The sequence below is a fragment of the Procambarus clarkii genome, unplaced genomic scaffold (genome assembly GCF_040958095.1).
Source record: "Procambarus clarkii isolate CNS0578487 unplaced genomic scaffold, FALCON_Pclarkii_2.0 HiC_scaffold_106, whole genome shotgun sequence".
In the NCBI taxonomy this organism is placed as follows: Eukaryota; Metazoa; Arthropoda; class Malacostraca; order Decapoda; family Cambaridae; genus Procambarus; species Procambarus clarkii.
In genome coordinates this window covers 3,956,086-3,977,140 of record NW_027189139.1, presented here as the reverse complement: position 1 = coordinate 3,977,140, position 21,055 = coordinate 3,956,086, and the positions used below count along the sequence as shown (strand labels likewise).

Below are 21,055 nucleotides of genomic sequence, written 5' to 3'. Positions count from 1 at the left end.
TTCTTCTGTTGTAGACAGATGCTAAATATTGCTGTGAGCACCTTACACTCAGGGTCGACTTGTTTCCAGTGTCGATACGTTATCCTGTCGTCGCCCGGTGCAGTATTCTCATCTTTCGATAGTCGTATTTCAACTTCGCCCTCCCTAAACGCAGCCACGTTGAGCTCTGTACGGTCTGCTGGCGGTTCAAGGATTGCGTAAAGTGCTTGGGGGTCTTCTAGGGCTGGCCTGGGTGTCAGCATCTCTGTGAAGTGCCTTTCAACTTCCTCACTTGGTATGTCACATCTGGCACTCTCCCCGGCGGTGATAAGTCGGACTGCTCGCCTCCGGTTGTTCCTGTAGAGACGCTGGACCTATTTGCAGTCATTCACATCAATCACTGGGGGTGCTTGCCGTTCCCCGTCAGTCCGGATATGGAAGCGAGTGTGTACTACCTCTGTGATTTCTTAAAGGAGGCAGGTGAAACCCTCCCAGTCAGGGGTTCGCAGAAGGGCTAGTAGAGGGTCGTAAAACGACTCTAGCACCCACTCTTGTGCTCCATCGTCGTATGACGTTGTAGTGGCTCTCCTGGGATCTCATGATCGTGGTGGGGTGAAGCATCTATATCGTCGTTGTCGGAATCGTGGTTGCTGGTGGCTGGGGAAGCTGGGTCACCCCCATCGCCATTGTCTGGGTCAGGGAAAGGTATTACTGTCACAATGGGTGAGAGCGGGTGAGCTCTGTGGTTGCTTAAGCCGGGGTGGTGACAGGGCCAGTGAAGGTATTGGGCTGCGGGACATCGGAGATAAGCTGGCTGAGGCGATTATCAGTGGTGCAGGCACCTCCGCGGAGCTGGAGGTTACGGCCAGGGGCAGGTTGTCAGGGCTGGGTGGTAGCACGTGGCCAGGGTGTCGTCGTTCATGGTCTGGCAGTGGGCCGGGCTGTCGTGGCACCCTATCCAGTGCAGGCTGCCTGTTGCCCCGAGCTTCTCTGGCCGCCTGGCGGGAGTGCGATTTTCTGTGGCTCATCCCAATTTTCGAGTTGCACGAGAAATCGCAGCCGCGGGTACTACACTGGAACGACAAGGGGCGGTCGTCCAGGGTCCTAGCAGCCCGGGTTTCACGCAGGCGGGCACAGGCGTGGGTCGTCGGTCTATTCCTCAGAGTTGATCTGCAGCCAGCGCATTTGTAAGTTATTTCAGAGATTCGAAGCCCGAGGCCACCCTCCAGGTGTCGTATCAACGACACAAGCTGGCTGGTCCACGCCTGAGATGCGTGGATGTGGGCACAGGGCGTTTCTGCACACTTAGTGGCTAGGAAGCGGGAACCACATGATGAGGGCTTCCCCCCGTCTCTGCGGCTGCTGGTCTCGGCTGGGTTCGTCGGAGTTGTCGTTGTTCAACAGAGGATAATTTGTTTATTGAATAATGTTTACAGGAGTTGTACATAATGCCTTGTGACAATTCCCACAGAGGGCTGCATATGAAAATTTTACATGGAACTCATAATAATTTCATACAAAATGCAAATTCCTGAAACAAATAGCATAGACATATTCTGAAAGAAATGGCATGGTCCTGCAAGAGATAGCACAAATAAATGGAAATCAATACTGCCGGGCGCCGGTCATGTGTTCGATGTAGATCATCCTCGACCATCAAATCGGGTCAGTGATGCAGAGCTTCCTGAAGGGTTTCTGGTACTTCTTGGAGGCGAGCCTGTTCATCATCTTGTCATTCCTTGGATCGTACGAGCCTAGTGAGCCCACGATGAAGGCGTGGACAGTGACCTGCTTGTAGGTCCGTCGCAGCACAGCTGCAATCGGCGCATATTTCTGCTTCTTTCGCAGCCTAGCTTCATCCAGGGAGGCTTCGCCGTTCTCAAAGGGGCACGTCACATCGACGAGGAGGACTTCTCCATTCTTCTCGAGGACGATGTCCGGCCATAGGTTGCTGTCGATGCTAGGGATCTGCTGATTCGCCGTGATGACCTTCCAGAATCGTCCTTCAGCAGCTTTCACGATCCGTTGAACTAGTGCGTTGTGCCCTTGTTCATGGGGTTGGACAGCCTCATGCAGTGGTTAAGGACGTGTGGTAGAGTCTCGTTTGGGTTCCTGCAACGCCTGCAACGTTTATCAGAGTTAATATTGAAGCGCCTTGCTCCATTGAGGGGGAGGAGATTAAGCCTAGCCCTGTGGATGAACCTCCAGTCTGCGAAGGTAGTGAATGCTCCGTCGTAGATGGAGGAGGACAAGGCTCGGACTTTTGCGACTTGCTTCATCACTTTTCCCTGGTCCGGCTTGTCCTGCAGGCGTTCGTCTCTGAGTCCACGATGGTGATTGCGGATGATCCTTGCCACGCATCTTCTTTCCTTCCTTGTCATGGTCCGTTCCCTGCACGTTAGTGCTAGCTCTTCGCCGTTGGCAGACCATTTCGTGTCCAGTCTTGCAGATGCATTTCTTGCTCTGGACCAGACTGTTTCGTGACCAGTCGGCCGCTGAGCCATTGCTTCCTTGGACAGATATTGGCAGACATTCACTAATGTAGCGTCTTCTCGTAGTCTCCGGGTCACGACCTTGGTGCAGTCTGTTCTCGCGATGTTTCTTGTGTCTTGGTCCGGCGTAGTAAGAAGTTTGAAGGCCGAATCAGTCACAAACACGTCTGAGTCCTCTGCAGCAAGGGGGATTCCACAGGAGCCTGCCGTTGCGCTGCCATATAGGTAGTCATTTGTAGCTCGGGTCGGGAGATAAGTGTTGACTTGATTAATTTCCGTAGATGATCATCAAGTTCCTGCCAATCTCCCTTCCTCAGCTGCCACGTTCTCATTGCGAATTCCGTCGTGGGGAATACAAAGGTCTTTAGAGCATCAATCCTTTGCCAGAGCGCCAACTTGCTGGTCAGTATGGCTTCTCCCATCTTCTTGAATTCATCAATTGCTGTAGAATTTGGCAGTAGGTGGAATCCTATTGGCCTACCAAGGAACTTAGTTTCTTCGCCGTTCCTACGGCAGTTGATGTTTGTCTCACCGATGTGAAAAGTCGTATTTCTCATTCCCCTTGGCTGTCTCCCAGACATATGCATAGAGGAGCATTTTCTGGGGTTTAGAGCCAGTCTCAGTACCCCACAGGTCGTCATTGTGACGTCTAGGAGGCTCTGTAGAACCGCTTCAGTTCTGGCCAGCAGTGTGATGTCATCTGCATAGGCCAGGCAGGGGTCTTTGAAGTCAGGATCGGTATCAAGGCCAGTTGCAATGGTTGTTCGTAAGATAGGTTCAATTGCAATATTGAACAAGAGCCCACTGATAGGGCAGCCTTGGCAGACTCCACAGTGCACAGGAATCACGTTCGTTTCACCATCAGCCGTCATGATCCTTGTAGAGTTGTCCTCTTGTGATGCTCCTGGACGACGTCGATGAAGGCTTGTCCTGCACCCATCCGGCGGAGAGAGGCGTCGATCAGCTCAGTTGGCACCGATCCAAACGCGTTTGTCAGGTCCAGCGACGCAATGTAGACGTCACTGTTTCCTCCTCGTGCTTCGTCAAGGTAGTGCTGAAGGATGAAGTTGTGCTCCAGCACGCCGTCCGTTGGCATAAACCCCTTCTGAGCGTTGCAAAGTGCATTGTTTTGCACGATCCAGCTTCTCAGACGGGCAGCCAAGCACCCTGTGTACAGCTTGTGTATGGTGCGACACAAGGCGATTGGGCGCCAGTTGGTGACGGCTCCAGGGTTCCCATCTTTCGGGATCAGGATAGTTCGTGATGTTTTCCAAGACTGGGGTATTTGCTTGTGGTGTAAGCAGATGTTAAATATCGCTGTGAGAACCCTACACTCAGGGTCGACTTGTTTCCAGTGTCGGTACGTTATTCTGTCGTCGCCCGGTGCAGTGTTCTCTGCTTTTGACAGTCTAATTTCCATTTCGCCCTCCCTAAACGCAGCACGTTGAGTTCTGCACGATCGGCTGGCGGTTCAGGGATTGCTTGGAGTGCTTGGGGGTCTTCTAGTGCTGGCCTGGGCGCCAGCATCTCTGTGAAGTGCTTTTCAACTTCCTCGCTTGAGATTTCACATCTGGCACTCTCCCCGGCGGTGATAAGTCGGACTGCTCGCCTCCTGTTGTTCCTGTAGAGGCGCTGGATCAATTTAGTCATTTACATCGATCACTGGGGGGTGCTTGCCGTTCCCCGTCAGTCCGAATGCGGAAAGCGTGCGTGTACTACTTCAGTGATGTCTTCAAGGAGGCAGGTGAAGCCCTCCCAGTCAGGTGTCCGGAGGAGGGCTAGTAGGGGGTCGTAAAATGACTCTAGCACCCATTCTTGTACTGCCTCGTCGGTGTGACGCTGCAGTGGCTCTCCTGGGATCTCATGATCATGGTGGGGGCGAAGCATCTACATCTTCATTGTCAGAGTCGTTGGTGCTGGTGGCTGGAGAAGCTGGGTCACCCCCATCGCCATTGTCTGGCCCAGAGGGGGGTAGGTGAGGGCATGTCTGGGAAGGGTATCACTGTCACAATGGGTGAGAGCGGGTGAGCTCTGTGGTTGCCTAAGCCGGGGTGGTGACAGGGCCGGTGAAGGTATTGGGCTGCGGGGCGTCGGAGATAAGCTGGCTGAGGCAATTATCAGTGGTGCAGGCACCTCCGCGGAGCTGGAGGTTACGGCCAGGGGCAGGTTGTCAGGGCTGGGTGGTAGCACGTGGCCAGGGTGTCGTCGTTCGTCGTCTGGTGGTGGGTCAGGCTGTCGTTGCACCCTGTCTAGTGCAGGCTGCCTGGCCGCTCGGCGGGCTTCTCTGGTTGCTTGGCGGGAGTACATTTCTCTGTGGCTCATTATGCCAATTTTCGAATTGCACGAAAACCCGCAGCCGCGGGTATCACACTGGAACGACAAGGGGCGGTCGTCCAGGGTCCTAGCAGCCCGAATTTCACGCAGGCGGGCACAGGTGTGGGTCGTTGGTCGTTTCTTAGGGTTGAGCTGCAGCCGGCGCATTTGTATATTACTTCTGAAATGCGGAGCCCGTGGCCACCCTCCAGGTGTCGTGTCAATGACACGCTGGCTGGTCCATGCCTGTGATGAGTGGACGTGGGCGCAGGGCGTTTCTGTGCACTTAAAGTGCCTAGGGAGTGGGAACCCGATGGTGAGGGCTTCCCCCCGTCTCTGCGGCTGCTGGTCTGGGCTGGGTTCGTTCGGAGTTGTCGTCGTTCGTAGCGTCGTTCTCCCTGAGGGCTGGTGGCGCCCCTTGAGGGGCCTCTGGTGTGTTGTCGTGTCCTGCTGGGGCCGATGAGGCCTGGGAGCGACTGTCGTCATCACTGCTGGCGCCAGAGTCTCTTGCTATATGGCGGAAGACGAATCTCTTGGTTCCTCTGCCTAGTGAACGTTAACGTCGTCCCAGAAGTCGACGTCGTTGTCTGCATTGGTGTGTGGTGCAGTATTGTCGCTGGCGCCGACCCCCAAAACAGTCCCCTGAACTGTGACTGGTCGGGCGTTGTCGCTGGGGTCGGCCCTGGTAGTGGATGTGTTGGTATTGCCAGGGCCAGCCCTCAGGGGTGCATTGCAGGCACCAGCCCTTAAGCGCTCGTTGGGGGTGCCAGCCCCAGGGCTAGTGTCGCTAGAGCCGACCACCGGGCTAGCGTCGCTGGTGCCGACCCCCAGTTCCATGTCACCAGCCAACCCTGGTCTTGAGCTGGTTCTCAGGTGCAAAGCGCTGGAGCCTATCCCATGGGCTGACATGCTTTCGTCGCTGGAGCCGACCCCAGATGTATAACTATAGAACGGCGTCCTGGGTGTTGACATCGAGTCGTCCTCGATGTCAACATGCTGGTGTCGTCCTCGGGGCTGGGTTTGGTGAAAGATGTCGTCTCATCAGAGACCAGCCCCACATTGCTGGCCCCCGGGTTCGTCCTGCCAAGGATGGTCCCAACAGAGGTCCCCCTCGAGGCCGCCTCGCCAAGGGCGACCTCTGGGCGGCCGGTAGCGTCATGGGCCAGCCTCCCAGTGTTGACCACCTCATTGGTGTCACTCGGGTCGACCCCACCCAGGGCCAGCCTTCCAAGACTGACCTCAGGGCGGGGGAGTAAGGTCCTCCTCGAGGCCCCCTCGCCAAGGGCGACCCCGGTATCGTCGTGGGTCAGCCTCACAGCGCTGACCCCCTTGTCCTTATCTCGGGTGTCGACCCCACCCGGAGCCAGCCTCACAGGACTGACCCCAGGGGGGGAGTAGGTCCTCCTCGAGGCCGCCTCGCCAAGGGCGACCCCGGTGTTGTCGGCAGCGTCACGGGCCATCCTCACATTACTGACCCTCGCGGCTTCACCTCTCGCGTCGACCTTACCCGAGCCAGCCTCACAGGACTGACCCCAGGGCAAGGGAGTATTAGTCCTCCTCGAGGCCGCCTCGCCAAGGGCGACCTCGGTGTTGTCTGTAGAATGGGCCAGCCTCACAGCGCTGACCCAGCAAACATTTTCATGTTTTTAAAACATCCTAAAAAACGACATTTCATTGTTTTCAGCACGTTTATAATTACGTTTAGAAAAGGTTTTTTTGAGAACTTTTATATACAACCTTAGAACGTAAATAATTAACATTTCTAAAAACTTTTTTATGATCTTTTAATTACCTACATTAAAGCGTTTAGGGTAAATTAGGGTATAATAATTTGTAATTCATATCTGAAATAGAAAGGGAGAGAAAGAAAGAAGACATATCTGAGATAGAAATGGACATCCTATATATGTATGTGTAAATTACAAATAAATAGGGTACAAAAAGAGAATTAAAATATTATATTTATTTAATTAGGAATGAGTAATACAACAAAATATATGTAATAGCTCGAAATATATAGACTATATCTATAACAGAATATAAAAGTAAAAATTTAAAAATCTATATATGCAATATGTGAACACAATAGATTTTGTGATCAAGCAGCCTGTGATTCATGTCATGCTGAGATCAGTCTGACGTTATAAGCAGTTATTGTTACTTAAAACTAAAACAAGTAAAATTTTCCAAGTATACATATAACACTATAGTTTTTCTATGACTAATAATAAAAATCTATAATCAAAAGTTTAGGACTAATTAACTAAAAATAAAAATCTACAAGTGAATGTAAACACAGTCAAGTATAATATTCATGTAGAAAGAGAAAGAAAAGAGAGAGAAGGAAAGAAAAGAAAGAGAAAGAAAGAAAGGGAGAAAGAGAAAGAAAAAAAAACAGTCATGTATAATATTCATATTAGCACCATGCAATATAACTTAGATTAAGTAAAAAATCTCAGACATTTTTAAATCAAATGAAATATGAGAGCCAGAGAGAGAGACCCAGAGCCAGAGAGAGAGAGCGAGAGCCAGAGAGAGAGCGCCAGAGAGAGAGAGCGTGAGCCAGAGAGAGAGAGAGAGTCAGAGAGAGAGAGAGAGCCAGAGAGAGAGAGCCAGAGAGAGTGAGAGAGAGAGAGCCAGAGAGAGAGAGAGAGCCAGAGAGAGAGCGAGAGCCAGAGAGAGAGAGAGAGAGAGCCAGAGAGAGAGAAGCCAGAGAGCAGAGAGCGAAAGAGCCAGAGAGAGCCAGAGAGAGAGAGAGAGAGAGAGAGAGAGAGAGCCAGAGAGAGAGAGAAGAGAGAGAAGAGAGAGAGAGAGAGAGAGAGAGAGAGAGAGAGAGAGCCAGAGAGAGAGAGAGCCAGAGAGAGAGAGAGAGAGAGAGAAGAGAGAGAGAAGAGAGAGAGAGAGAGAGAGAGAGAGAGGAGAGAGAGGGAGAGAGAGAGAGAGAGAGAGAGAGAGAGAGAGAGAGAGAGAGAGAGAGAGAGAGGGAGAGAGAAGAGAGAGAGAGAGGAGAGAGAGAGAGGAGAGAGAGAGAGAGGAGGGAGGAGAGAGAGGAGAGGAGAGAGAGAGAGAGAGAGAGAGAGAGAGAGAGAGAGAGAGAGAGAGAGAGAGCCAGAGAGAGAGAGAGAGAGAGCCAGAGAGAGAGAGAGAGAGAGCCAGGAGAGAGAGAGAGAGTCAGAGAGAGAGAGAGAGCCAGAGAGAGAGAGAGAGAGCAAGAGAGCCAGAGAGAGCGAGAGAGAGCGAGAGAGAGAGAGAGAGAGCCAGAGAGAGAGAGAGCCAGAGAGAGAGAGAGAGCAAGAGAGCCAGAGAGAGAGAGAGAAAGAGAGAGACAGACAGAGACAGAAAGACACACACACAACAAAAGAGGAGACAGAACAAAATTAAGGCAAGGAGAGAGAAGACAGAACAGAAACAACAGAGAGAGAGAGAAATGAGAAATCATTGAAGAGAAGGGGAAGAGAAACACAAGATAAGAAAAAGATACAAGAAAAATATACAAGATAAAAATGACATAAATGAATACCACAAATATAAAAAGTAAAGGAAGAGAGAAGCTAGAAGAGACAGGAAACGAGAGGTGTTAGAAGAGAGGAGGAAAGGAGAGATTAAAAGACAAGAAAAACAGGAGAGAAACGTAAAAGAAATAAAAAAAAGGGACATTTGTGAGGAGAGAAAATAAAGAGACCAGAGAAGACCATATATCAAGAGTGTGAGGATAAAGACTTATATATTTTCTTAGTAGACATCCTCTGGCTCTTGTTGCCCTTCTTGTATACGAATTGTACTTGCAAGTTTTCCCTGAAAAGATATTAACAAAATTAATATTTAATTATTTATTTATATAAATTACACACACACAAACTTATATATATATATATATATATATATATATAATATATATAGACCAGAGACCAATTATATATATATATATATATATAATTTCGCAAACCTCACCCTGTAAACATTCATGTTTCTACATGTTAAACAAGCTACGAGGATGAGGGAAGGGGATGTTCCCTCCATGCTGGATATTATATTTACCAGGAAAGAGAAAGATATATTTATCATTCAGTACCTCCCTCCTTTGGTACCTCCCTCCTTTTACCCAAGTGACATGGTCACTTGGGTAAAAGTGACCATGTCTTTTTGGGAATAAAGTATGCAATGCATTATAATCTGGAAGAAAATGAGCTTGAAGCAGTTGAAAAACCTGACTTGTGGAGAGGTCATTATGGGGAACTCAGATATTTCCTTAAGGAATTTGACAAACACTTGCTGTTAGGACATGAAGTAAATGAGATGTATGTCAAGTTTTGTGAAATATATGATAATGGCACACAAAATTTATACTAAAGCAGAGATGCAGAACTAGGAAAAGGGGAAAAATTGCCCAAACATACAAGCAATACACAGATGCGAGAAACAACAATAGCAGTAAGGAGAGGGGCAGAAAGACTATGACTTTCGGTCATATTCAACAACACAAATATACATACACACACACACATTATTGGAAAAAATTGGAATTGGAATATTGGAAAAAATAATTAAAACTAAATGGGTAGAACACCTGGAGAGAAATGATATAATTTCAGACAGACAGTATGGTTTTCGATTTGGAAGATCCTGTGTATCGAATTTACTCAGTTTCTATGATCGAGCAACAGATATATTACAGGAAAGAGATGGTTGGGTTGACTGCATCTATCTGGACCTAAAAAAGGCATTCGACAGAGTTCCACATAGAGAGGTTGTTCTGGAAACTGGAAAATATTGGAGGGGTGACAGGTAAGCTTCTAACATGGATGAAAAATGTTCTGACTGATAGAAAAATGAGGGCAGTAATCAGAGGCTATGTATCGGACTGGAGAAATGTCACAAGTGGAGTACCACAGGGTTCAGTTCTTGCACCAGTGATGTTTATTGTCTACATAAATGATCTACCAGTTGGTATACAGAATTACATGAACATGTTTGCTGATGATGCTAAGATAATAGGAAGGATAAGAAATTTAGATGATTGTCATGCCCTTCAAGAAAACCTGGATAAAATAAGTATATGGAGCACCACTTGGCAAATGGAATTTAATGTTAATAAATGCCATGTTATGGAATGTGGAACAGGAGAACATAGACCCCACACAACCTATACATTATGTGAGAAATCTTTAAAGAATTCTGATAAAGAAAGAGATCTAGGGGTGGTTCTAGATAGAAAACTATCACCTGAGGACCACATAAAGAATATTGTGCGAGGAGCCTATGCTACGCTTTCTAACTTTAGAATTGCGTTTAAATACAATGGATGGTGATATACTAAAGAAATTGTTCATGACTTTTGTTACGCCAAAGCTAGAATATGCAGCTGTTGTGTGGTGCCCAACAACAGAAGTTGGCCAATATCTTAAGAAGCACATCAACAAACTGGAAAAGGTGCAAAGACATGCTACTAAGTGGCTCCCAGAACTGAAGAGCAAGAGCTACGAGGAGAGGTTAGAGGCATTAAATATGCCAAAAATAAAAGACAGAAGAAAGAGGTGATATGATCACTACATACAAAATACTAACAGGAATTGATAAAATCGACAGGGAAGATTTCCTGAGACCTGGAACTTCAAGAACAGGAGGTCATAGATTGAAACTAGCTTAACACAGATGCTAAAGAAATATAAGAAAATTCACTTTCGCAAATAGCGTGGTAGACGGTTGGAACAAGTTAGGTGAGAAGGTGGTGGAGGCCAAGACTGTCAGTAGTTTCAAAGCGTTATATGACAAAGTGTGCTGGGAAGACGGTCTCATCCTGTAACTACACTTAGGTAATTACACACACTAATATATATATATATATATATATATATATATATATATATATATATATATATAATATAATATATATATATATATATATATATAGCCTCGGCTATCACCTCATTATGTCCGGTCGTGATGGTCAAGTGGATTAAGGCGTCTTGTACATACCAGATGCGTTGCTTCTGGGAGTATGGGTTCGAGTCACTTCTGGGGTGTGAGTTTTCAGTTGATATATATATATATATATATATAATATATATATATATAATATATATATATATATATATAATATAATATATATAATATATATATATATTATATATATATATTATATATATAAAATATATATTTATATATATATATTTATATATATATTTATATGTCGTACCTAGTAGCCAGAACGCACTTTTCAGCCTACTATGCAAGGCCCGATTTGCCTAATAAGCCAAGTTTTCATGAATTAATTGTTTTTCGACTACCTAACCTACCTAACCTACCTAACCTAACCTAACCTAACTTTTTCGGCTACCTAACCTAACCTAACCTATAAAGATAGGTTAAGTTAGGTTAGGTAGGGTTGGTTAGGTTCGGTCATATATCTACGTTAATTCTAACTCCAATAAAAAAAAATTGACCTCATACATAATGATATGGGTAGCTTTATCATTTCATAAGAAAAAAATTATAGAAAATATATTAATTCAGGAAAACTTGGCTTATTAGGCAAATTTGGCCTTGCATAGTAGGCTGAGAAGTGTGTTCTGGCTACTAGGTACAACATTATATATATATATATATAATATATATATATATATATATATATATATAATATATATATATATAATATATATATATATATATATATATATATATTATATATATATATATATATATATATATGTCGTACCTAGTAGCCAGAACTCACTTCTCAGCCTACTATTCAAGGCCCGATTTGCCTAATAAGCCAAGTTTTCCTGAATTAATATATTTACTATAATTTTTTTCTTATGAAATGATAAAGCAACCCTTTTCTCTATGTATGAGGTCAATTTTTTATTATTGGAGTTAAAATTAACGTAGATATATGACCGAACCTAACCAACCCTACCTAACCTAACCTAACCTATATTTATAGGTAAGGTTAGGTTAGGTAGCCAAAAAAAGCTAGGTTAGGTTAGGTTAGGTAGGTTAGGTAGACGAAAAAACATTTATTCATGAAAACTTGGCTTATTAGGCAAATCGGGCCTTGAATAGTAGGCTGAGAAGTGCGTTCTGGCTATTAGGTACGACATATATATATATATATATATATATATATATATATATATATATATATATATATATATATATATATATATATATATATATTGTGACGGTAACGCGTTGGTGTTCGGCTGTTTAAGGCTAGGGGTATGGCCTCGTCACATAGTTATAAAAAAAATAGAAAACTGGAACTTCGTCTGTGGTAAGGTAAGGAGAAGACACACAAAACACAAGTAAATTTTAACAATGAAATTTTAATTACGTTAAATAAATCAATACATGAAAAAATGGACAAACAAATTCTTATAATAAAATCAATCAATCAAAATAGTAAGAATAATTAAATGACACAATGAAAAGTTACGTTAAGATAAAATAACAAGAAGTGCAACACAAAATAAAGGAAGGTGCTGGAATATTGGCTTAAAGCTACCACCTCTCTCAGTACACGCTAACGTCTAGCCGGGAGGAGTGGTAACCACGAAAGCACAGAATATTCTGAGGTCTGAGGTCGTGGCGACCCCAGACATCAAGTAGTATGGGGGGGCGAGTGCAGGTGCAGCCAGACCGGCGACCAATCAGCGGAGCCGGTAGCGATCAACAGGTAGTTTGGCGGTTTGAGTCTGAACAGGTGTCTCTGGCTGCAACGTTTTGCGCTCTGGCAAACCTTGCTGGTGTTGTTGTCGTTGTTGGACATTTCTTCCATAGTAGTATTATATAATTTCAATGACGTAATTGTGGAGGGAAGAGCAGGCTCAATCTCTTGAAGGAGATTATCGTCACAACTCTCCCCCGAAGCCTGCGGTTCTGGAAGAAGTACGTCGTTATGTGGTGGAGTAATGGATGGAGTCGCTTCTACTTCATAAACTCTGGAGAGATCATGGGCTAAGATGTTGTCAGACTCTTGGTATAGCGTGTCTCTAGGTTGAATTTCTGAAGGTAGCAAGCCCATAGTAGAAGACGTTGAGATGGGAAGTGGGCGTGCTGCAGGTGGTGTGGTCCGTATTGATGGTGGACCGAGCACTTTTCAGGTGTGGAGTGAAGTGCTGAAGCTTCAGGATGAGGAAGAGTAGCTCCTTGCCAATTGTTCCGTAGTTCCTTGTAGCAGTAGTTGCTGACAGGTGTATTCTTCTCGCCTCGTTGCTGCATCACGACACCACCAACGTCGGTACCATTGGCGTCGACATGGAGGATGAAGGGCGTATCTGACGAGGTGAGAGTGGAATTAGAAGAGGGCAAAGGAGCACGATTATTATCCTGAAAGCATTTGGGAAGATCATTAAGGATTTCGGAATTAGAAAGCGCTGATTCCTTGTCAGTGCTTTCGGGAGGAGAAGCTGGGATGGTCTCACTGTGAATGTAGGGTTCTGTGAAGGTAGAACAATTAGTCAGGACAGTGGGAGGAGTACCATTATATTGCTTCAGGAGGTTGACGTGGCACAGCTGGGTCTTCCGCCGCCTATCTGGAGTCTCTATTACGTAGTTGTTATTATTCCTGCACTCTTTGACGCAGTAGGGTCCTGAAAACCTGTTTTGTAAAGGTGAACCTGGGACAGGGAAATAGGCAAGGACGAAGTCTCCCGGCTTGAATTTTCTTACTTTGCTGGTCTGGTCGTAATGAGTCTTCATTCTTACCTGGGCTTTCAATAGATTATCATGGGCAAAGCGGTGGACTCTCTCTAGAATGTGTTGAAGGTTTTGAAGAAACTGGGGCACATTCTGATGCTCACTGAAGGTGGCATCTCTGAGAGAGTCTTTGAAAGCCTTAAGGGGAGTACGGCACTTACGGCCGTAGAGCATCTCATAAGGAGATACTCCTAGGGACTCATTGGGGAGACTTCTGAAAATACACATTATAAGGTCAATCTGCTTATCCCAATCCTTCGAGGTCTCACTACAAAACTTTTTCAAGAGTGCTTTGATGGTCTGATGACTACGTTCAAGAGAACCCTGTGAAGCAGGATGATAGGGGCTGGACAATACCTGTTTGATGTTGAACTCCTCCAGTGTCCTTTTGAAGAGATCACTGGTGAAGTTGGTACCACAGTCACTTTGAATCTCCCTGGGAAATCCGTATTGAGTGAAGATCTTCAATAGATGTTTTATAACCGTAGCAGCCGTGATGTTCTTCACTGGAACTGCTATGGGAAATCTGGTGGTAGGACACAGGATGGTTAGGATGTAGGCGTTACCTGAACTGGTCCGAGGTAAAGGACCAACACAGTCTATTATGAGTCTGTGGAAAGGTTCCGCAGGCACCTGTATGGGAATCAGTGGTGCTCTGGGAATGGAGACGTTCGGTTTGCCTGCCATCTGACATGTATGACACTGTTTTACGTACTGTTTGACGTTATTTACCATACCTGGCCAGTAGTAGTCTTGACGAATCCCATGGTAAGTCTTGTTGAAGCCGTAGTGGGAGAATGCTCCGTGGGCCAGGTGTAGAATAGTGGGCCGCAGGCTGGTGGGAATCACAAGTTGTTCGATGTTGGCCCAATCGTCCTCCTCCTTCAGTTTACTGGGTCTATATCTGCGGTAGAGCAAGTCGTTCTCTAGGAAGAACCCAGGAATACTGTCGGGTTGAGTCTCAGCCTGGAGAAACAATGGTGTTAAAGTAAGATCTTCCCTCTGCAACTTACGGAACTCCAACTTGGTCAGATGCGGGGGTAGTTTCTCAGGGTCTTGAGGGACAGCGGTAGCAGTAGAGTCAGCTGGCTGTGGACGTGCGGCTTGTGCACGGGTGGTCACGAGAACCGGAGGAGAAACTTCATCACTCTCTTGAACCTCTGCTGGAACATACTCTAGAATAGGGTTTATTGGCACAGAGTTACACACCTGGGGTTTGTCCATGACGATCAGGTTGGTCGGTTGCAGGTCTTCTGCCAAGTCGTTGCCTAGGAGAAGTTGCACTCCAGGCATGGGAAAAGGCTTTTCCCTGACGGCGACTTGGACTTCCCCGTTCACGTAGGGACAATCCAGGTGGACTCTGGCGAGAGGGTATGGAGTGGTAGCAGTGAGGTCAGTGATGAAGACGGTTTCTCCGGTGTAGACGATGTTGGGCACAGCCGACTTCAAGATGATCGATTGTAGAGCCGCTGTGTCCCTCAAGATCTTCAATTTGAAACGTCCCTCCGGATTTGAACCGTTGGCAGAGACAGTTCCAGTATACAGGTGGTTACTGAAAAGAGAAAGATCATTAACATCAACACCAACATTCATCACAGGCTTACCGGACTTAGGAGGAGTTGGTTTGGGTCTTTGTTGGTCAGTGGTTCCCTTGTATTGAGACTTACCACACTTGTCTATGGTATGTCCATAGAGTCTACAATACTTGCAGTACAGTTGTGAACCAGCTTGATCGGGGCTCACCTTCTCGTAACTGTACCACGACTTCTTACTGGAGGATGGTTCGGGTGTCAGCCGGTGGATGAGGCTGTAAGTGTCAGCCGACTTAGCACACTTCAGGTAGTCGGTTTCTTCTTTATCTGCTAAGTAGAGGCGGACAGGAGGTGGCACACGTCTCAAGAATTCTTCAACAAGCATCAGGTTGACGAGTTCTGTAAAAGTAGAGACATGTGCTGCTTCCAGCCATTTCATGAAATACCTCCGTTTCGTGTTAGCAAACTCGAGGAAGGTAGTGGTACTTGCCTTCAGGTGGTCACGGAATTTCCTTCTATAACTTTCAGTAGAGAGGAGGTAGGCGTCCAACACTGCTTGTTTCAGAGTGTGGTAGTCATTCTCAGACGCCAAAGTACTGAGTGTGACTGCAGCTCTACCTGTAAGATGGACTCTGAGAAGTGTGGCCCATTGGTCGACAGGCCAACTGAGTTGATTAGCAAGGGTTTCAAAGGTGGTAAAGAACACATCAACTTCTGCTTCTACAAAGGATGGCATTAACTTACTTGCATGTGATATATTAAAACTGACGGGAAGATTGGCAGTAGCTTGCTGGCGTTGAGTGAAGTGTGAAGTTTCCAAGGCGATTTCACGTTGACGACACTCTAGAGCCAGAGTCGCTTGTTGCTTGTCATGTTCGCGTTGTTTGGTTTCGAGCTGTAAGCGTTCCCGCTCCTGGAGTGTTTCAAGCTGTACTCGCTCACGTTCATGGAGCAAGGCGACCTCACGTTCGTGTTCTTCTCTCCTCAAAGCGGCCTCGCGTTCTTGTTCGTTTCTCCTCAAAGCAGCTTCGCGTTCTTGTTCGTCTCTCCTCAAAGCAGCTTCGCGTTCTCTGAGGGTGATTTCTCGTTCTTGTTCTTCCCTCCGTATGGCAGCTGCTCGTTCTTGTTGTTCGCGGGCTTCCCTTTGCTGCTCACGTTCAATCTTGGCCAGTTCCAATTGGAGTTTCATCGTTGCCAAATCAGTTTTTCCTGCAATATAGTAAGTTTCATGAGTTTCAGAGTCTATCTTACCTTGCTCTAAATAGTAATCCAGCAACAGGTTGTGTAGGTCATTTTTGTTGGCTTGGTAGGGAACTTCTAGTTGATACTCATGTGCAAGAGTTTGTAATTCAGTCTTCTTGGCACGACTTAAAGTCCCTATTTCACCTGCTGGATTTGTACGGAAAGCTTGGAGACGAAACATGGTGAAATTAGCAAATAAAGGTACACGAATATTCAATAGTGAATGTCAGAAACAGGTCAACGTGGCAACTGATACCTATCCTGTGAGATCTTTAACAATTAAAGTTAAGAAAAAGATATTAAATGATTAAATTAAATCAAGGGCGCAGGAAATCTTGTACCCGGTACTCATGTAAGAGGATAAGGGCAAGAAAATCCTACTAACAAATGAAACAGAGTTTCGAAAACAAATGAAACAGTTAAATGCTTCAAAAGTAAAATTGGTAGTCCAAGGATGTAGGCATACCTTGCCACGTCTCTATAGGACATAGAGCAAGTTTTTCCTACTGAATTTAATATGATACTTACAGAATTAGCGAACTTTTGTGCTCTGAAAAAATAAGCTAATTCCCTACCGTTGTATGTATCATCATCTCTGACTGACGTGTAGGGGTGCGAGGTGTCAACTGGTGACGAGAACTGCTGCTGAGGTCCCAATTCAGCAACTAAAGTTCGAGCTAGAGGAACTATGGCCCTCTTTGTCCTACAGTCAGATTGCAGAAGATTGGGTACTCTTGACCCGGGGCAGACCACAGTACCAGGGTACCAATATGATGATCTGTCAGAAATGAGAAATATTCAAGGGACATAGATGGTAAACACGAGTAATAACAAGGAGGGAGAGATGACCAATTAAGAGTATGACTGCGGCCTACAGTCACCACGTAATCCAAAGTTGTCTCACCTTCACCATATGTTACTCTCGTAATGCACAATACACCGCACCTTATAAAAAATGAAATTGAATATGAAAAATAGTAAAGCTACGTTAACAAAGTTAAATACGCTTACCATAAATTACCACTTGGCACCAGTACCTGAGTGAAGCTCCTAGGACAGGCCCCCATATAACTTGTGACGGTAACGCGTTGGTGTTCGGCTGTTTAAGGCTAGGGGTATGGCCTCGTCACATAGTTATAAAAAAAAATAGAAAAACTGGAACTTCGTCTGTGGTAAGGTAAGGAGAAGACACACAAAACACAAGTAAATTTTAACAATGAAATTTTAATTACGTTAAAGAAATAAAACATGAATAAAATGCACAAACAAATTGTATAATAAAATCAATCAATCAAAATAATAAGAATAATTAAATGACACAATGAAAAGTTACGTTAAGATAAAATAACAGGAAGTGCAACACAAAATAAAGGGAAGGTGCTGGAATATTGGCTTAAAGCTACCACCTCTCTCAGTACACGCTAACGTCTAGCCGGGAGGAGTGGTAACCACGAAAGCACAGAATATTCTGAGGTCTGAGGTCGTGGCGACCCCAGACATCAAGTAGTATGGGGGGCGAGTGCAGGTGCAGCCAGACCGGCGACCAATCAGCGGAGCCGGTAGCGATCAACAGGTAGTTTGGCGGTTTGAGTCTGAACAGGTGTCTCTGGCTGCAACGTTTTGCGCTCTGGCAAACCTTGCTGGTGTTGTTGTCGTTGTTGGACATTTCTTCCATAGTAGTATTATATAATTTCAACGACGTAATTGTGGAGGGAAGAGCAGGCTCAATCTCTTGAAGGAGATTATCGTCACAATATATATATATATATACAGTGGTACCTCGCATAACGAATTTAATCCGTTCCAACGCCGCTGTCGTCTTGTGAAACCGGCGTCATGCAAAACAATTTTCCCCACCCAAAACAATGTAAATACAAATAATGTTCCACCCCCTAAAACAACAATATGACATTATACACTGGTAATATTATACTGTACAAGTTAAATAAATGTTTGTTTGACTGTTTCCATGTGTATATTCACTTTACCTTATGAAGAGTCGTTGCTGGCTTGAGGGAGCCGATCGGGAGGGAGGGAGGAGAGGGCTTATGGGGAGGAGGGAGACACCACCTCTGGGTCAGGCGGGCTCGCTCTCTTTGGGAATTTAACCCCACTAGGACCGGGTTGTGGTTCAATATCACTAGCACGTCTCTTCCCACCCTGTCCACTGACCATATCGCGTGTCACATGCTGTTGTCTTCGTTTGAGGATGTCCCTAAATCGAGACAGCACATTGTCATTAAACAGGTTCACGCACCGTGTTGTCACCGCCTTATCAGGGTGATGCTTTTCCGCAAATGCTGTCACCTTTTCGAACATGCCCAGCACGTCCCTGATCTCACTAGATGGGATAGCATCCTCGCAGACCTCCTCCTCCCCCGATGAGAGCTCCTGTACCTCCTGTTGCACCAGCTCTTTCTGCAGTTCCAGGAGTTCCTCGGTGGTCAGTTCATCACTGTGCTCCTCCACCAACTCCTGCACATCAGCAGCATCCACCTCCAGACCCAGTGTGTGTCCCAGAGCGACAATATCATCCACTAAAAGAGCCTCCGGGTCATCCACAGGTGCGGATGCAGATGCAGGTGCAGGACCGAAACCTTCGAAGTCTCGCTCAGGGACACCCTCAGGCCACAAGTTTCGCCATGCAGAGTGTAGGGTTCTCTGTGACACCCCTTCCCAGGCCTTATCTATCAAACGCAAGGCCCCCATGATATTGAACTGCTCCTTCCAGAATTGTCTGAGGGTCAGCTCTGTGGTGTCAATCACATGAACACATCTCTCCAACAAGGCCTTCATATAGAGCTTCTTAAAGTTAGCAATGACCTGCTGATCCATGGGTTGGAGGAGTGGCGTGGTGTTTGGAGGAAGAAACTTGATGGTGATAAACTGATTTTCAGGGAACAGATCATCTTGCAGTTGGCAAGGATGCGCAGGTGCATTATCGAGCACAAGCAAGGCCTTGAGTGGTAACTGCTTGTCGACGAGAAAATTCTCACTGTGGGGCCGAAAACGTCATTTACCCACTCACTAAAGAAGATCTGCGTGACCCAGGACCTCTTGTTCGACCTCCACATCACATTCAGCCGTGTCTTGTGACCCTTAAACGCCTTGAACACTCGTGATTTTCTGAGTGATAGACGAGCAGCGGCTTGACCTTGCAATCGCCACTTGCATTGGCGCAGAGCACGAGAGTAAGGCGATCCTTCATCGGTTTGTGGCCAGGCAATGATTGTTCCTCTTGCGTGATGTAGGTCCTCTTCGTCAGTTTTTTTCAAAAAAGGCCGGTCTCGTCACAATTGAAAACTTGTTGTGGCAGAAACTGCTCCTGATCAACAAATTTCTGGAACTCTGGCACAAAAGCCTCAGCAGCACCTTTATCAGAGCTGGCAGCCTCCCCATGTCGCACAACACTGTGTATACCACTCCTTTTCTTAAAGTTCTCAAACCAGCCACGGCTTGCCCTAAATACCTCCTCATCTTCAGACGACGCACCTGGTATCTTCCTGACAAGGTCCACATACAGCATCCTAGCCTTAGCGCAAACGATAGCTTCAGAGACACAATCGCCATGCAATTGTCGTTCATTCATCCACACCAGCAGTAGCCGTTCCACATCTTCCAGGAGTTTTGGACGTTTGCTGGTGAGCTTGCTAACTCCTTTGGCCATGTCAAGCGTCTTATATTTATCCTTGCCCTTCAGTATGGTGGATATTGTTGAGGGAGCCCTGCCATACTCCCTGGCAAGATCAACCACACGAATACCACGCTCGTGCTTTGCTATGATCTCTTTCTTCACTTCCACAGTGATTGCCTCTTTCTTCCCCTTGCAAACTCCTGCTTTCGCAGGCTGCTTCTTGGACAACATCGTGCGTTCAGAATTGTAGTCACAAAACCACAAAAAAAAAAAACACGAATATCAGAATTGTGTGTGGAGCGATACAGACGGATACTGGTCGTGTGAGACACCAATACAACACTGTAGACAGTGGCGGCGTGACCCCACCATGTGGTGTTGACGTTACACAAACGAGCGTTCGTCATATGGGACGATTTCTCGCCGATCGGGCCAGTCGTTACCCAAAATATTCGCCTTGTGGGGCGATCGTTATGCAAGGTACCACTGTATATATATATATCGGACAATTAGTAAAAAAAAAAAAAAAAAAAAAATTAAATTATTTTACCTTGTACCTAGATCCACCAGGCCTGTTTGGTGCATGTTTCAGTACTTCAGAAATCTGGAAGGTCACATCCTCCTCCTCAACTTGTGGATGTGCGTTGATAGATGATTCTGTAAAATTAAGTTATTTATATAATAATAAATTCAGTATAGCAATAATATTCTGTAAAACTAAAAGTAATTTATACATCAATCAGATAAAACTCTCCAGAGATGGTGATACACAACATATAAAGGACAAGCTTCAGAACAAAATATGCATTTAGGAATAAGGTTTTGTACATGTAGGTAGCACATGAGAAAATAAGTGGAAGGTGATCAAGTTTATATTAACATGTTAATGGCTTTGTTAAGGCTTTGCAAGAATGAAAAAATATTAATAATATAATATCACCTACCAATTAATTGTACATCATTTATAAGTCAATTATTTGCATTATTATTATTCAATACTAATGATATAAAAATGCATTTTGTAATCTACTATTTATGCAAGTATTAAGCACAGGATCATGAAATAAACTGCACAATACTGTAATGGATAAACCAATTAAGTTTACACTTTCCTATAGCTAAGTCAGTCAGTTCTATTAGCAGCAGAGAACAATTATGCCCAACCT

General features: G+C 45.6%; 2 protein-coding genes across 2 annotated transcripts; both read right to left on the bottom strand.

Annotated features, from left to right (window-relative positions):
- Positions 1-1,635: 1,635 nt before the first annotated feature.
- On the bottom strand, positions 1,636-2,483 carry LOC138360304 (uncharacterized). The gene is made up of 2 exons (XM_069320217.1): positions 2,262-2,483; positions 1,636-1,968 (listed from the first exon to the last, which is right to left on the bottom strand). Exons 1-2 carry the CDS (start codon positions 2,481-2,483, stop codon positions 1,636-1,638), a joined length of 555 nt encoding a protein of 184 aa, XP_069176318.1.
- Positions 2,484-19,526: 17,043 nt separating this feature from the next.
- On the bottom strand, positions 19,527-20,120 carry LOC138360303 (tigger transposable element-derived protein 2-like). The gene has a single exon (XM_069320216.1). The coding sequence runs from the start codon at positions 20,118-20,120 to the stop codon at positions 19,527-19,529; it is 594 nt and encodes a 197-aa protein (XP_069176317.1).
- Between the last annotated feature and the right edge of the window lie 935 nt (positions 20,121-21,055).

Coding starts and splice junctions, on each gene's coding strand:
- LOC138360303 (XM_069320216.1), bottom strand. CDS start 20,120: ATGTTGTCCAAGAAGCAGCCTGCGAAAGCAGGAGTTTGCAAGGGGAAG.
- LOC138360304 (XM_069320217.1), bottom strand. CDS start 2,483: ATGGCTCAGCGGCCGACTGGTCACGAAACAGTCTGGTCCAGAGCAAGA. Junction 1,969..2,261: donor ACAAGCCGGACCAGGGAAAA/GTGATGAAGCAA, acceptor CGATTCTGGAAG/GTCATCACGGCGAATCAGCA.